Genomic DNA, 16,822 nt, shown 5'->3' with positions numbered 1-16,822 from the left:
GAAGTTATCGTTTCGATTTTTATCGTTTCGATAATTAACAACGATTGATTGTTGAAAGCTAATTGATTGACTTTGTCGTCTCCTAAGGGCCGTGTAATTCCGTCTAATTTGGACCTTCATGATCCCTGTCCTCATCAGGACAAATGGATCAGCTTTCCCTCAACTTATATCGATTACTTCGACTTCCCCAGCGTTAGAATGAAACACAATCGTAATGAAACCCTCGCGATAAAATGAGACAGGCTTTCAATCTCGCGATAAGGGAACGAGTGTTAAGGTCAATAAACTTGTTATGAAACAATGTAAACGATAAGTTTATCGTACATTATATTCTGATATCGAAAATATGTGATCACCAATGAGTGGTTCACCCCGAATAACTCGATTCCTGCACTTTCAAATGATTGAAATAATATCTAGTGTCGGGGCAGTTGATCCGCTGTCATCAAAATACGATAATGAGCCCTTTATGTAATTAATATCGATCACTCGACGCTTCGCAACGTCATAATGAAGCAATTGCGGAAGACCGCGATAAACTGGTCTGACCTCACAACAGACGATTCACTGAAAAATTGTTCTTTTGTTCGGAAACGTATTGACACGATATCGCCTATTCCTCTAGGACTTTGACTTATTCTTGCTGATGGGTTAAGGACCAAGGTCATCATAGTGGGTATAAATGCATGACAACGGATGATTTTATCCTCCGTCGCGTTACGGTATCAGACAGTGAAACAAGTGAGTGATCACCGATGATGTACTAAAGTCGAATAACTGAGTTTCCCTGTCAGTTCAGAAAATCTAAGTGCGGCGAGGCCCACCATGAGGCCCCCAATCTTCGTAATCATCTGTCTAATTCAGGCCCCGATGATTTTTTCTCATCACGATGAAAGGATCATCTTCCCCCTGACCTACATCGACCACTCGGTGGAACTTCACAGTCTCACAAAGGAACTCCCTCTGCAGACCGGCAAATGCCAGGATTACAGGAATCGTGACCTTGAACTGAAGCTACCGGGTGTTTCCCCCCGTAATTTGTACCCCGGCTTCATCAACAGCTACCGAATATCCTGTTTATCCCTCACCGACAGCTCCATAGAACGCATTCAATCCGGATCTTTTGCGTACGTATCGAACCTCCTCTACCTCGATCTCTCACGTAATCGTATCCAACTCTGTGACCTCTTGAACTTTGGAAATCTCGAGAGACTGAGGACCCTCGTGATCGATGAGAATGACTCTCAAGGCCAAGAGACAAACCTAATCCTCTCGGGTTCGAGTTATTTCTCCCGGCTGGAGCACCTCTACCTCCGTAAAAACTTCTTACGTGACATAAGTGTCAACCTGAGACAGCACTTTCCATCAATGACCCACCTCTACCTCTCCGACAATCGACTCGAGGGCGGGGTATTCGCTTACCTCCAACTACCCCACACCCTCACCCATCTCCACTTGGAGCGCAATTGGATAAGGGAGATGGATACACATGAGCTGATAAATCTGTCCTCGCTCTTCTTGGACGGCAATCGCATTGGGTCGATCTGCTCCTGGCGATGTCACACCAGGAATCACCTTGTCCTGAGAGGAATGGCCGGATTGAAGTTCCTATCGCTGTTGAGAAATGAGATAAGCTACGTCGACAGCGGCACCTTCGACGAAACCCGGAGCCTTCAGAGTCTCAACTTAGCGCACAATTCGATCAGTCATTTACCTCCGGGGATTTTTGATGTCCTCCAACGGCTGGAGGACTTGTCCTTGAGCTACAATCGCCTCAGTCAGGTGCCAGACATCAGCAGATTGTCGATGATAGGAAGTCTGTCTCTAGATCACAACAATATTGATAGAATTTCCTCTCACGCATTTGCTCATCTCCATTGTCTCAAGTGGCTGTCCCTCGGGGGCAACAGGATCAGCTCCGTTGAGACAAATGCTTTTGTTGATCTACCACTCCTGGAGGAACTCGATCTCTCCGATAATCAGCTGTCTTATCTCCCCTGGGAATGGATCACCAGCAGTTGCCTTCAACATTTGGATGTTCGGAATAATCATTTTGCCAGTTTTGAGAGCTTATCACTTCGTAATCTGTGGTCCTTGACTCATCTGTATGTACAGGGCACACCCTTGAGTAATATTATCACTACAACACATTGGCAGATTGGGTATAATACAACGGTGCATGTTAAGTACAGTTCGTCCGTCAACCGGGTACCTTGTTATGTTTCGTGTGATGGTGGTTATACCATACCCAGGATAACTTTTAGGGATGAGTGGACTTGGTAGTTTCAACTCGATAGCTAACTCATTTATAAACGTGTGGGGGTGAGGGAAAATTACGTGAGTTTATGGGGTGGGTGTTGATGTTTAGAGGGTGGCATTATTGCTGTGAAAATTGAAGTACTTTGAGAATTTGAGGGGTGCTATTGCTGGTTTAGATTGAACAAGTTGGTGATACTTTGTACCGTAATTGTCTCGTACTTTATGACAGAATAAAGATGATAAGATTAGGATATTATGGGACTTGTTATTATTATAAGATCGTATGGATGTTTTTTTGAGATATTCAGCAATAAATATTCCTTGAGTCGACTATGACTTGTTAACTCATCGCATAAAATTCTTCGCCAATTCATCACCGAAATATTTATATATTCAATTTCAACTGCGTATGATATTCTTTTCGTCAAGCGAACGAGTAATTTTGATGATGAAGTGTAAAATCTGCGATTCGTGTTGAAGAAATATTTTTCCTGTGATAATTATTTCCAATGCATTTACTCTGAGGTCTTTTCATAATTTATTCGTGAATGTAAAAAATGGGGAAGTGATTAATGTTACGGATTTAGAGCACTTAGACAGCGTTGGAAATTCGTTAATCTCTTATCATTCGTGTTCCTATTACAGCTGTTGATTTCCTTCATCAGAGACAGGGTTCAATGTTCCGTAAGCGGTGTCTAGTTCAAGTTCACGGTTGTGATGTCATTTAATCAAGTGCTGATAGCAGTCAACGTAAGAGACTCGTGCTTATGTCACCGGCAACCAAATGTATAAACGGAATTTATAATCATCAAAAAATTAATTTAATCACCTCAATCGATGGAATTTACGCCTTCATGTGCCTCTGATTTTGATGATTCATCCAGAAACTTCTGAATGCCGGTCACCGAAGTATTTTACGTCAAAAACTGCAGATATCACATAAAAAATCACTCGCACTTCCTCCAATCTTCTCACCTGTCGGTTTCCACCGTGAGAACCCCAACCTCAGCAATCCTGAGCTCACCAAAGCTCATTCCAATTCCTCTATCCTCAGTTCACTCAGCTACATCGCAGGACAAACATCGGCTACAAACCCACCATGATTATCGTCAAACTTCTGATCCACGTGGGTCTGTCCTTCACCTTGATGTCATCCCTATCAGCGAGTAATTCCAGCTGCGAAGATGGCCACCTGCACATCAATCTCGCAGGGACTGGTCTCCAACGGCTGAAGGACAGATTCCTGTCGAGTTCGCTGATAAATTCCCTCCACCTCGAGGACAATCAGATCTGGAGCATCGCGGAAGGGGCCTTCGCCGACCTCCCCAACCTCCAGTATCTGAATCTCGCCAGAAACCTCCTGCCCTATACGAAGCTAACACAGACATTTCCGAAGCTGAAGACGTTGATCCTAGACGCCGCCATCACTGGACTCTCCCAGAAAGACGTGCAGCAATCCTTCACCAATGACTATTCTCCCTGCCCCTTGGAGCTTCCTCTGAGTGATGCCGGACTTCACCTGGAGCTCTCTGCGAATCTGCCCGAGCTGGAGCAGTTGCACCTGCGAAACAACGGCATCATCTCCATCGCAGGTCTACAAAACTCCCCAAATCTCACGCATCTGTACCTCGGAACCAACAGGATCTCCAGAGAACTGATCGAAGCCTTCAAACACCCAACGCTGAAGCACCTCCACCTGGAGAACAACTCCATTGAGTCCTTCAATTCTCCTGTGATGCATCAGCTGAAGGTATTGGTGCTGGATCACAATAATATTTATCGCTTGTGCTCCGGTGATTGCAGTCCAAAGCATGTGGCGTCCAAGTACGAACCCATGGTGAATTTATCTGGAGCAGGACGACTCCAGAGCCTCTCAGTAGCTAACAATGTTCTGATGGACATCGATGAGGATGCCTTCGTCTCCCTCAAGAGCCTCCACTTCCTGAATCTTTCTGGTAATTTTCTCGAGACAATCGGTTCAGGACTTTTCACAAACCTCACGAAATTGAAATCACTAGCCCTCAGTGATAATGGACTGACGGAAATCCCGGATGTCAATGACTTGAAGAAGTTGGAAGTACTTCTGCTGAATGGAAATCACGTGAAGGTCATTTCCAAAACGTCATTCACAAATTTACCGAAACTGAAGACTCTCAGTTTCGCTAACAATGACCTGAGTCAAATCGATGCCGGTTCATTCGACGCCCTGACGTCACTCAACGAACTGGATTTGTCCGGTAATAAGCTTCTTACATTGCCGGAAAATTGGATATCGGGGATTTTACCGCAGCGGTTGCATTTGAATAACAATTTATTCACGGAAATTGAGAATATGTCGCTGAATAATGAGAGCTGTACCGAGTATCTGAGTATTGCGGGCAATCCGATGGTGAAATTAGCGACTAAGGAACTGTTGAAGCTGTCGAGGACCCTTGTGATTAATATCGATATAGGGAGAGAGACAAGCAGCGATAGGAGGAAGGATTGACAGATCGAGAAGTTCATTAGCGACGAGGGGAAATTCAAGGTGAGAATACGCGATTAAAATTTGAGAAAATTCAGGAAAAACTGAATTAATTTTCCAGAATATTTTATCGAATTTTTATCATCTGAAAATGGGTCGCGTCATAATTTACTTAAGTTCGCCTGTAATTTTTTATGTTGCAGTCCTTCAGGAGTAGGACAACAAGGAGATAATCTACTAATACCCGTGAAATCATCAATCATCATTGTTTTTTGCATTATATCAGTGTTATATTCGGCCATTATAGTTTACGAGAAAATATGATTTATTGTACGCGATCATGTGAATTACTCGTACGAAGGGAAATAAAAGTTTCGGGGTGAATTGGAGAACAGTGGGACACTATTGGCTCGAGATTTATTTTATATTTCTATAATTTCAATTTGCATTGACTTTTCGTATCGATCCAGAGACCACTACTTCCTATGACTGACGACAAACAAATTTTATCTCCTTTAGATTTCCAAATATTTTTCTAAAACAGGACTGAAAAAATATTTTATAAAATATTTTGTAAAAAAAAACTACTCGTCTTCTATGGAAAATAATAAAATAATATTGCTGTTGTAAAGTCCGAGGAATGTCTGATATAAAGCCTTCTTATCAACCTGAAGCAGAAAATGTTTCCTTGAAGTCTAACTTGAATTTCCAACGTCACAAGACTATAAAATTCTGCAGAATGCACTGCGGCCACTATCGTAGCTTATAAATTCACGGTGCAGACAACTTCCATCATAGTACTGTCACCTTGCTCTGTCAATCGTCAAAAAGTTTCCAAAAATTTCTGATCACTTAATTGATTCACTAATTTGGTGGAAGACCTTCGAAAAATGAGCTTCTGCGAGACGATAGCGTCGATAGTTCCTTTATTCATCGCATTGGATTGTGAGCCCCACCCACCTCCCCCTCGTCACGATGCCCTCTGTGAAGATAGCACTGGGTACGTGAACATGAAGGACATTGGCGGTCAGCGTATCGGGAAAGATTTTCTCCAGAATTCGTCCTTCACCTGCATCAACCTCTCGGGAAACAACATAACAGAAATCGAAGAAGGTGCCCTCAACGGCATGAAGGACCTAATTTACTTGAATCTGAGTGGGAACCAGCTGTCACCTGAATTCCTGACGACTTTCAGCCACCCAAAGCTGAGAGTTCTGGTGCTTGACGATGCTTTTGCTGATGACTCTCTCCCCGAAGATATACCAAAGTCTCCAACAATTCTCTCTGAATTTCCAAAACTGCAGCAGTTGTACCTGCGTCGGAATAATCTGGAGGGATTGATTGTGCCATCCTGGCACCTGAGTTTGCCCGACATCAAACAACTCTATTTGGATGACAACCGACTTGAGTCCACGGATTTTCTGACAGGATTATCTAGGAGCTTGACTCATTTGTCTCTCGCCAACAATCATCTGTCATTTTTCAAGACAGAATCACTCGATAATCTCGAAGTGCTGAATCTGGACAATAATCAACTCTCCAAATTATGTGAGAACGAGTCCTGCAGCGAAGGAGTTTATTTAAATAATGCGACAAATGTGCGATTTCTCTCGTTGTCCAACAATAATCTGTCCAGGATGGACCAAGGGGCAATGAAGGATCTGGTAAACGTGAAATACTTGAATCTAGCGAACAACTCCTTGTCCGAAATTCCACATTTAGCGTTCCAAAATCTCACGAGTCTGTTCGATATTAATTTATCAAATAACGGCTTACAGAATATTCCCGATTTATGTAATTTAAGAAAATTGAAATTTTTGAACTTGAGCCATAATTTCCTTCTTAAGAGTATAAAACGCGAAGCCTTCTGTGATTTGCCAGATCTGGATCAGATTGATTTAAAATACAATGGAATACCTGAAAAGTCACCTCAGATCTTCTTCGATATTGTTTCCAATTTGTCATCTTCCTTTCAAATATAATTTACCATCAAACAGAATATTTTAACATTACATTTATTGAATGTACTTTCAATAATTTCAATGCTACATAATATTCATTAATTATTGAATAAAAGAAATGATCAAATATTTGTCTGAATAATCCATTTCAAGTCACTTTCCATTCAATTGCACTTCAATGCAATTTTCCTCCTATCACTCCATAACTCAGAATCGTCTCCGAAAGGCAGAAAAACAATAAATTTTAATTCAAGCAAAACGTGCTAAATCTTTTCACACGCAGCATATAAATTCAAGGTAATATGGAATTTCTGGTCAGAGCACTATCAACATTTCTTGAATCATTTGACCAAGAAGCACGCGTGTCACAATTTTATCAACGACTTCCCACATTAAAATGGAACTTTATAAAGTGTTGATCATATTCTCTATTCTGTTTCCATTAGACACCAGTGAGTTTGTGAAATCTACATCTGATTACATTCCAGTTTGCGAACGTTACGATAGATCCCTCGATTTTTCGAGCGGTCGTTTCAAAACAACTAGTCCTTCATTCGCTTACCCACCATTCATTTGTGTCAACTTAGCAGGAAATAATGTGCCACATTTTCCCCTCAAGAAAACAACTGAGGAACTGGAATACCTGAATTTAGCTGGAGGTAAAATACCTGTCGCTCTTCTATCATCCTATGAACATCCGACTGTGAAGATTTTAGTGCTTGATGAAGCAATTGCCGGACTTCCGAATCCTCGAAAATCTTCATTGATGTCCACCTCATCTGATATCGTCAGTGAAAATTCAAACTCGAGGGAAAGAGAGTATATGACAGATTCAGTGAAAATTTCCCTAAAACTCCCACACCTCAAGGAATTATACTTGAGGAACAATAATTTGACATCAGTTTGGATTCCATCCTGGTCAGATACACCAGAGATTACTCATCTCTACATGAACAAGAACAACGTTACGTCTACGAATTTTTTATCGAATTTCCCAAAGAAATTGACTCATTTATATCTGGACAGAAATGCTCTGCGGACTTTTAAAACTGGATCCCTGAAAAATCTTCAAGTCCTGCACCTAGACCACAATCCATTAGGCTCTATATGTAGAAAGGTGAATTGTCAAGGGATATGGTTGAGGGGTGCAATCAATCTGCAAGAGTTATCACTATCGTCCGCTGATATTTCCACTTTCGAGGACGACGCGATGGAGCACCTGACGAGCTTGAAATACCTGGACCTATCGGATAATAAACTATCGAAAATCCCTGAAAGGGCCTTCAGCAATCTCACTAGTCTGGTGGTGATCAAATTAAACCAGAATAACCTGATGGATATTCCAAGTTTACTTTATTCGAAGAACCTCGAAGAAGCAAATTTCAGTCACAATGAGATTCGTTACATCAGTCACCAGACCTTCCATAACACCACCAATTTGAAACATCTTGATTTGTCGCATAATAGGATCGCGGAGGTGACACATGGAGTCTTTGATATGCTGCCATTATTAATGTCGTTGAACCTTTCATGGAACAAAGTAACGGAACTCCACCGCGACTGGTTTACTTCGCGAACGGACAGATCGGATGGGGAGGAATCATTGAAATTGGCAGATCTAGATCTGTCGAATAATGGTTTGCGGAAACTGTCTAACTGGGCCTTTCTACATCTGACGAATCTGGTAGTTCTCAAATTGAATAGTAATGAATTGCAAAATATTCCACATTTATGCAGTTTGACGAAATTAGAGGAGCTGAATGTGAATCGTAACGCACTTCGTGGTGTCGGTAAGAAAACATTTTGTTTCGTAAAAAATTTGAAAAAGATCGATCTCTCACGAAACGAGATCACCAAGGTAACACCTGGAGCTTTTTATTCGCTGTCATCATTAACGATATTGGATCTGTCATGGAATAAGCTCATACAGCTCCCGCAAAATTTGTTCATTTCTGAAAATGATGGCAGATCTCTTCAAACTCCATTGAAGTTGCAACACCTGGATTTATCGAACAATAAATTAAAGATTATTGCTACTCTCGCTTTTCAAAATCTCACGAGTCTGGTGGTTCTCAAACTGAATCATAATTTATTGCTAGATATTCCCAGTCTCTGCAATTTGGAAAAAATAAAAATTTTGGATTTGAGTTATAATGCACTTAAGAATATCAGTGAGCAAACCTTCTGTACCTTGAAATATTTGGAACACTTTAATGTGTCACATAATGAGATCACTCAAATAACTCCTGGAGTCTTTCACATGCTGGGATCATTGAAGAGATTGGATCTATCATGGAACAAGTTGAAAAGATTTTGGCTGCCGTGGTTTCTTTCGGGAAATCTCATCAAGTTGGAATCGCTAAATCTATCGAATAATATATTTCGGAGAATTCCTCGACGGGCTTTTGAAAATCTGACCGGTCTCGTAGCTCTCAAATTGAATAATAATGCATTAAAAGACCTTCCAAATCTGTGCTACGTAAGAAAATTGCAGACGTTGAATCTAAGTCATAATGTATTTTATAATGTCAGTTCGAATACCTTCTGTAAATTGACACATTTAACACATCTTGATTTATCACGAAACAAAATTGGTAAGATCACACCTGGAGCATTCGATATGATGCCATTATTGAAGACTTTGGATTTATCGTGGAACAAGATCCAAAAACTAGAGATCAATTGGTGGATTTCACAGGACAATTCAGAGCTTTCTGGTGATTCGATGAAGCTACAATACCTAGATTTATCGAGCAATGACTTGCAGACAATTCCTGAACAGCTTTTTCCCAATCTCACGAGTCTTCTGACCCTTAAATTGGGCAGAAATGGATTGCAACATATCCCTGATCTCTGCAATCTAAGACAATTGAGAGAGCTGAACTTGAGTCGCAATGGAATTCAGAACATAAGTCAACAAACTTTCTGTAGCTTGAAGAACTTGAAATATATTGACTTGTCTTACAACCAGATCACGATGATGACGCCTGGTGTCATCACTACATTACCATCGCTAACAGCACTGGATCTATCGTGGAATGAGTTCAATGGTTGCACTGAATTTGATGATTTGGAAACTATTGAAAATCTCAGATATTTAAATTTAGCTGGAAACCAGCTGCAGTTTAAATTTTTATCGTATTTTGCACACGCAACTGTGCAAACTCTGGTGTTGGATGAAGTTATTTTCGGAATTCAACATTCCAAAAGTGCATGCCAGAACCATTCACTTATCAATTCAAAAAAAAGATCATTGGGTACATACAACCCAAAATTTTCCGCAATAATTCCCCAACTGAGACAATTATATTTACGAAAAAATAATTTGGAATCACTGAGGGTCACACGTTGGTCATACATTTGTCCAGAGATTACTCATCTTTACTTGAGCCACAACCAATTTACGTCTGCGAATTTTTTATCAATAGTTCCAGAAAAATTGACTCACTTGTACCTCGATAAGAATCATCTCCAGACCTTCAGGATTGGATCCCTAGAAAATCTCACAGTACTGAACCTAGATTATAATCCCTTGGGTTACGTTTGCGAAAAGGAGTATTGTCACCAGGGAATACAGTTGAGGGATGCAATCAATCTACAAAAGCTATCACTATCTTCTGCGAATCTGTCAACGTTGGAGGAAAACGCAATGAAGGACCTGATAAGTTTGAAATATTTGGATCTATCAAGCAATAGATTATCAAAAATACCTGAAGGAGCCTTCAAACATCTCACCAATCTCACAGTTCTCAAGTTAACTGACAATCTATTGGCAGATGTCCCAGACATACGTTATTTGATAAATTTGAAAAAAGCGAACTTCAGTCACAATTCAATTCATGCCATCAGTTCCAAAACTTTTCATAACTTGACTAATCTGAAAAATCTTGATTTATCGCATAATAAGATCACTGTTGTGGCACCTGAAGCCTTCTCTCTCCTTACGTCCTTGAAGACCTTAAATATATCGTGGAACCAGCTCACAGTCCTTCCGCAATATTGGTTCCTTTCAGGGATTTCTGCTGTTCCAAAAATTCTCAAATTGGAGCACAATGTGCTTACGGATATTCCCAACTTATGTGACTTCGAAAACCTCGAAGAATTGGATGTGAGCCACAATGCGATCAAGAGTATCAAGCAGAAAACATTTTGTAACTTGAAGTATTTAAAAAAAATTAATTTGTCTCATAATAATATTTTTGAGATAGAAATTGGCGGCTTGCAATTTCTGCCGTCATTAACACAACTGGATGTTTCGTGGAATAAGTTTAGGACATTTCCACTCCGACGAGTCTCTCGTAAAAATTACCTAGCGAATATGTTATCTGTCAGCATAAGTGGAAATCCACTCGAAAGCATACGGTTAATAAAGAAGAAGGGTTTGCTGTAAACAACTACGATGTTCTCCACCACTGTATTTGCGGTCTTAATGAAGTGGAATTGCTGTGACAATTTAGTTCGCACGGAAACTCGAGCTGATGATCAATCAGACAATTCCAAATTTTTAACTGGCAAAATCGATAATCATTGAAATGAACCGGAAGGTAAATTACGCAAGAACAAAACTTCATTTGTGTTTCATTAAGGATATATCATGTGAATGAACTCATTAATTATAATGTTAGCAGAATCTATTTGCAGAATTACTTATACATGATTAAAATCATAAATATACGATTTGACACGTGCAATAATTTTTTTTTTGTCGAAAAACGGAAGAAAATATCACAATTTATAAATACGATAACGTATCTACATTCAAATTAGTCCGTATGTCGAAGGTAATGAGAATGTGAAATTTGACAATCGTTTTTGAATGAATCTGAGTCAATTTTCAATAAAATTTATCGATCGGAATTTTTCGTAGTGCTATTTTTTTAATGAGACTCCCGACGCGATAATACCGTGAGAGATTATTAAGGGAATAATGATAATTGAATGTTCATATTATCGGGTACATTCCGCCGAAATAATTATTTTTTTCCCGAAGACATGTCATATTCCGCATTGATGAATCGGGTCAAATCAATTTTGATTTTTGATCGTTTTTTAATGAGCATTTGGAACCTGAGGAAACGCAGAATTTCGTTTCCTGAACTATCTCCACGTGACACCATGTTTTCTACTCGTTTATATTCCGCGATATTCGTAAAAAAATGGCCAATAGTCAAAATGAACTTCACTCGATTTACCGTTCCACTGATTTTCGCAATAATGATAACAAAATTCCACAGGGAATTAATCACAAAAGATGTTTCGTGTGGAATGATATTAAAAGAATGGCTTTTATGAATTCAATTTTCAAAATCATTCCATCGAACTTCCTCAAAAGATTGTAACAGCTGCGCTCTTGAACGATAGCTTATTTCAACAGACAAAATTGATAGTCATATCACCTGTAATGATATGGGAATTATGGCCATTAGCATCTAATATAAAATCGTGATGAGTTCATGGTCTGGTCAAAGAACTTGCACCGAATCGGCCAGAACGCCGTCGATCAAACTCGTAATCCTAGACTTTGAAACTTAAAATGAAAATATCTAAAGTGCTTCTGGTGCTGACTAGTCTCCTTCCATCAGTGATTTGTCAATTTGTGAAATCGTCACCCGATTATTTACCATATTGTAAATATTCCTACGGTAACTTGGACCTTGCCATAGGTCGTTATGCAACAAATCGTGATGCACATGCGAGTGTACCATTCCTGTGTGTTAATTTCGCGGGAAATAATGTGAAAGCATATCACCTCAAAAATGATAACGAAAATCTGGAGTATTTGAATTTGGGGGGTAGCAAATTGCCGGCCAATTTTTTTTCAAATTTTGAACATACAAATATCAGGACTTTGGTGCTCGACGACGCTATCGCATCAACTCGTCACCTCCGAAACCGTTATCTAGTGGATGGTTTTGTGTTATTTCTAAGAGATTTACCCTCCACCGACAGCACGCGTTCAAACTCATCGGGAACAACACAAATGATATATTCGTTGAAAATTTCCCTGAAATGTCCGCACCTAAAGGAATTATATTTACGACGAAATAACTTTGAATCGGTGTGGATACCATCATGGTCGAACACTCTTCCAGAGATCACTCATCTCTACCTGAATGACAACAAACTGACAACTACTTTTTTCTTGCTAACATTTCCAAGCAGTCTTACGCATCTGTATCTTAACAACAATCGTCTGCTGGCATTTAGAACTGGATCACTGGAGAATCTCAAAGTACTGCACCTGGACAACAATTCATTGGGGTCCTTGTGTACAACAGGAGATGGAAACCGAGGGATATGGTTGAGGGATGCAATCAATCTGGAAGAGTTATCCATATCTTCAACTCATCTTTCAACAGTCGAGGAAAATGCAATGGAAAATCTGACGAGTGTAAAGTACCTGGACATGTCGAGTAATCTATTATCAACGATTCCTGATGGAGCCTTCAAAAATCTCACCAGTCTGAAGTTTATCAACCTGAATGACAACGCCCTGACAGATATCCCTAATTTGCAATACTCGAGTCAACTGGAGGAAGCGAATTTCAGTCACAATACAATTTCTTATCTACGTAACCAAAGCTTCGATAACTTCATCGATTTGAAACGTCTCGATTTGTCCCATAATGCCATCGTGGAGGTACGAACTGGTGTCTTCGATAAGCTAGTGTCATTGATCAGACTGGATCTGTCGTGGAATAATCTGAAGAAATTTCGACGAAACTGGCCCCGAAGTAATGGAACATCTGTTGAAAATCCGATGAACCTGGAATACCTGGATTTATCGTACAATAATTTAGATATAATTTCTCAACGAAATCTCGAAAATGTGATAAATCTCCGAGTCCTCAACATATCAAATAATCTGCTCCAGGACATTCCAAATCTGTGGAATTTGGAAAATTTGGAAGAACTGAATTTGAGTCATAATGCGATTGATAAAATCGGTCGCAAAAGCTTGAGGAACTCATCAAAGTTGGTACATATTGATTTATCGCATAATAGGATCGCGGAAATACCAATTCAAGTATTTCAGACCCTATTCTCGCTGAAGACCTTGAACCTGTCGTGGAACGCGCTGAAGACCCTTTCACAAAATTGGTTTCTGTCACGAAGTAGACGACTACTTGTTGGGGACTTGACACCCTTGGAATATTTGGATCTGTCTAATAATCAACTGTCAGAAGTTGCTGACCGAGCTTTTGAAAATATGACGAACCTTCGAGTTCTCAGGCTCGATAACAATGAATTGCCAAGTATTCCATTTTTGTGGAGTTTAACAAATTTGGAAGGATTCAATTTCAGTGGAAATACACTTCAAACTGTCAATTACCAGACGTTCTACAACATGACAAACCTGACGGATATTGATTTGTCACATAATGAGATAGAGGAGGTGCAACATAATGCCTTTAACCTATCGTCACTAACAAAGTTGGATCTCTCATGGAACAGGATCGAAAAACTTCGGCAAAATTGGATTACATCCGGACGTGGCCAAAGGCCTGAAGGAATTCCAATTATCAATCTGAGATATCTCGATATATCGAATAATAATTTATCGAGTCTTCGTAAGCAGGTGTTCGAGAATCTGACGCATCTCTCAACCCTAAAGTTAAATGAAAATGCACTGAAAAATATTCCAGATTTATGTAATTTAAACAAATTGGAAGAAGTGAACCTGAGTCGTAATGCACTTCACACTATCACCCATCACAATTTCTGTAATTTGACAAATTTGAGGCGCATTGATTTGTCTCATAATCAGATAGTGAAGATCATGCCTGGTGCAATCGATAAGTTGCCATCATTGACCACGTTGGATCTCTCCTGGAATAAGTTGAATATAAACACAACAATTGATGATTTGGAAGACATTGAACACCTGAAATCACTGAATTTGGGGGGAAACCTGGTACCGTTGGAATTTCTATCGTCGTTTGGTCATGCAAATGTGGAAACGCTGATGCTGGACCAGGTGATCACCGAATATCAACTATTCATGTCAAATGCATCTAAACCCAGAGACAATACGAACAGCTCCGACCTTCTACCTTGCACATATGTCCTGAAAATTTCACTGGTAATTCCCCAACTCAAACACTTGTATTTGCGAAAAAATAATTTGGAATCATTGCGAGTTGGACGATGGTCGCACACACTTCCAGAAATCACACATCTGTATTTAAGTACCAATAACCTCACGTCTACAAACTTCTTATCAGTATTTCCGGAAAAGCTCACTCACTTGTATCTTGATGAGAATAATCTGCGAACATTCAGAACTGGATCACTGAAAAATCTGAGAGTGCTGGACCTGGATGACAATCCATTGGGGGCTGTGTGTGGAAAGGCGCCTTGTCACCAAGGAGTTGAGCTAACGGACGCAATCAATCTCCAAGAATTATCCTTATCATTCGCTAATCTTTCCATATTGGATACCGACGCAATGGAGAATCTCACCAGCTTGAAATACTTGAACATATCCCACAATAAATTAACAAAAATTCCTGATGAAGCCTTTGCTAATCTCACCAGTCTCGTGACTCTTAATTTGGAATACAATGGATTGACAAACATTCCAGATCTACGTAACTTGAAACAATTGGAAGAATTGAATTTGAGTTGCAATGCTATTGACAGTATCGCTTCAGGAACTTTCTTCAACATGACAAACTTGACAACTATCGATTTGTCCCACAATAAGATCGCTGTTGTGGCACCTCAAGCCTTTAATATTATGCCATCGTTGATGACACTGAATATGTCATGGAATCAGCTTAAAATACTTCCACAAAATTGGTTCATTTCGAAAATCTATCATTTGCCTGGTGCACATACAGCTAACCCGACGAGCTCAGATTTATCGAAAGACGTGATTTTATACGACTCGAAAATTCCAGATGTCCTGGAGGTTCTCAAACTGGAGAACAATGTGCTAGAGGACATTCCGTATCTGTGTAATTTCGAAAAGTTGGAGGACTTGGATTTGAGTAACAATGCTATACAGAGAATCAGACAACAAAGTTTTTGTAACTTCTCGTATTTAAAAAATGTTAATTTGTCTCATAATGAAATTGACATGATGAATCACCGAGCCTTCACACTGCTGCCGTCATTAGAAGTCCTGGATATTTCGTGGAACAAGCTTACAAGCTTCCCCTATGGGCGATTTTCCCCAAAAAATATCAGATCGCCAATATTAGTTATCAATATCGTAGGGAATCCATTCAAATATATCGAATTAATCAAAAACTTGAATATTAATATTATTCAATAGAATTATGAGATTATTCGCATAATCTGGAGTGAGAAATGATCTTCTGGAATGTTTTTAACGAATCATGAAAGAACATTTGCGTAGTGAAATTGTTTACTGTCGTAAAACAATACATATATTATGTATTGTACTGTATATATATGTGTGCATGTGCACTTCCGGTCAGGAATTATATAAGTAAGTGATAAAAAAATCGCCGCAGGCCTCGTTGATACAGCCACACGTGTATCAACATTGATTGTATATTTCTAGTTAGTAATTGATAAAGATAATCGCATTTTTCCGTATTTAGGAAGAGTGAGAATAGCCGATGTGAATAGCGACTGAGAAATGTTGATTTATTTTTAATTAATTACCATCGATTGCAATAATCGTTTAATTTAATACATGAAAGGGCTACAAGTTAAAAGATAATTAACTACTTGATATTAAATTCGCTAGCTATCATACCATTCATCACCTAATTCATTTATTCATGATAAACTAGATGTACTTTTTATAATGATTAAAGATAAACAATTGCTCAGCAATGTCTATTTTTTTAATTGGCTGCACAGATTTGACGGTCACATAGTTACTATATAAGTAGTAAGATACCAACTATGTGATAATCAATATTTTTCAACAACTAAACGTGTAATTAAAAAACCACTTTTTCTAGAAAACCGCCTAATTATTGCGTAATGATCCATTCATATTTTGACCCAATCAGTCTTTCTATAATTATCATAATAATTGAAGATGACTGAGTGCCACCCCCCTCCCCTCTTTAAAATCCCAGAAATCCTGTTGAATAATAAATAAACCAGAAATATGTAAACTATCCGATGCTAACGTCATAAAAGAGCAATTCTCTCG

General features: G+C 39.3%; 3 protein-coding genes and 1 pseudogene across 4 annotated transcripts in view; 3 read left to right on the top strand and 1 right to left on the bottom strand.

The window, feature by feature from the left end:
- The window catches only part of LOC135170077 (reticulocalbin-2), a 97,867-nt gene that overhangs the window by 26,710 nt on the left and 54,335 nt on the right, over window positions 1-16,822 (bottom strand). The gene's annotated exons all lie outside the window — the stretch shown is intronic.
- On the top strand, window positions 702-5,357 carry LOC135170219 (chaoptin-like). Its single transcript, XM_064135819.1, has 7 exons — window positions 702-2,282; window positions 2,689-2,714; window positions 2,905-2,943; window positions 2,993-3,009; window positions 3,144-3,168; window positions 3,279-4,786; window positions 4,927-5,357. The coding sequence occupies exons 1-6, from the start codon at window positions 826-828 to the stop codon at window positions 4,745-4,747; spliced, it is 3,033 nt and encodes a 1,010-aa protein (XP_063991889.1). The 5' UTR covers window positions 702-825; the 3' UTR covers window positions 4,748-4,786; window positions 4,927-5,357.
- On the top strand, window positions 5,499-6,813 carry LOC135170280 (leucine-rich repeat-containing protein egg-6-like). Its single transcript, XM_064135963.1, has one exon. The coding sequence runs from the start codon at window positions 5,614-5,616 to the stop codon at window positions 6,703-6,705; it is 1,092 nt and encodes a 363-aa protein (XP_063992033.1). The 5' UTR covers window positions 5,499-5,613; the 3' UTR covers window positions 6,706-6,813.
- On the top strand, window positions 6,951-16,629 carry LOC135169954 (uncharacterized; annotated as a pseudogene).

The sequence above is a fragment of the Diachasmimorpha longicaudata genome, chromosome 16 (genome assembly GCF_034640455.1).
Source record: "Diachasmimorpha longicaudata isolate KC_UGA_2023 chromosome 16, iyDiaLong2, whole genome shotgun sequence".
Classification (NCBI taxonomy): Eukaryota; Metazoa; Arthropoda; class Insecta; order Hymenoptera; family Braconidae; genus Diachasmimorpha; species Diachasmimorpha longicaudata.
Note: the sequence above shows the minus strand (reverse complement) of the source record. Positions and strands in the feature narration are given on the sequence as shown.

Excerpts from the sequence above, each read along its gene's own strand:
- LOC135170219 (XM_064135819.1), top strand. The coding sequence starts at position 826 with ATGAGGCCCCCAATCTTCGTAATCATCTGTCTAATTCAGGCCCCGATG. Across the intron at positions 2,283-2,688 it reads AGGGATGAGTGGACTTGGTA|CGAACGAGTAATTTTGATGA; the intron begins GTTTCAACTCGA and ends CTTTTCGTCAAG. Across the intron at positions 3,169-3,278 it reads TCTGAATGCCGGTCACCGAA|CTCACCAAAGCTCATTCCAA; the intron begins GTATTTTACGTC and ends AGCAATCCTGAG.
- LOC135170280 (XM_064135963.1), top strand. The coding sequence starts at position 5,614 with ATGAGCTTCTGCGAGACGATAGCGTCGATAGTTCCTTTATTCATCGCA.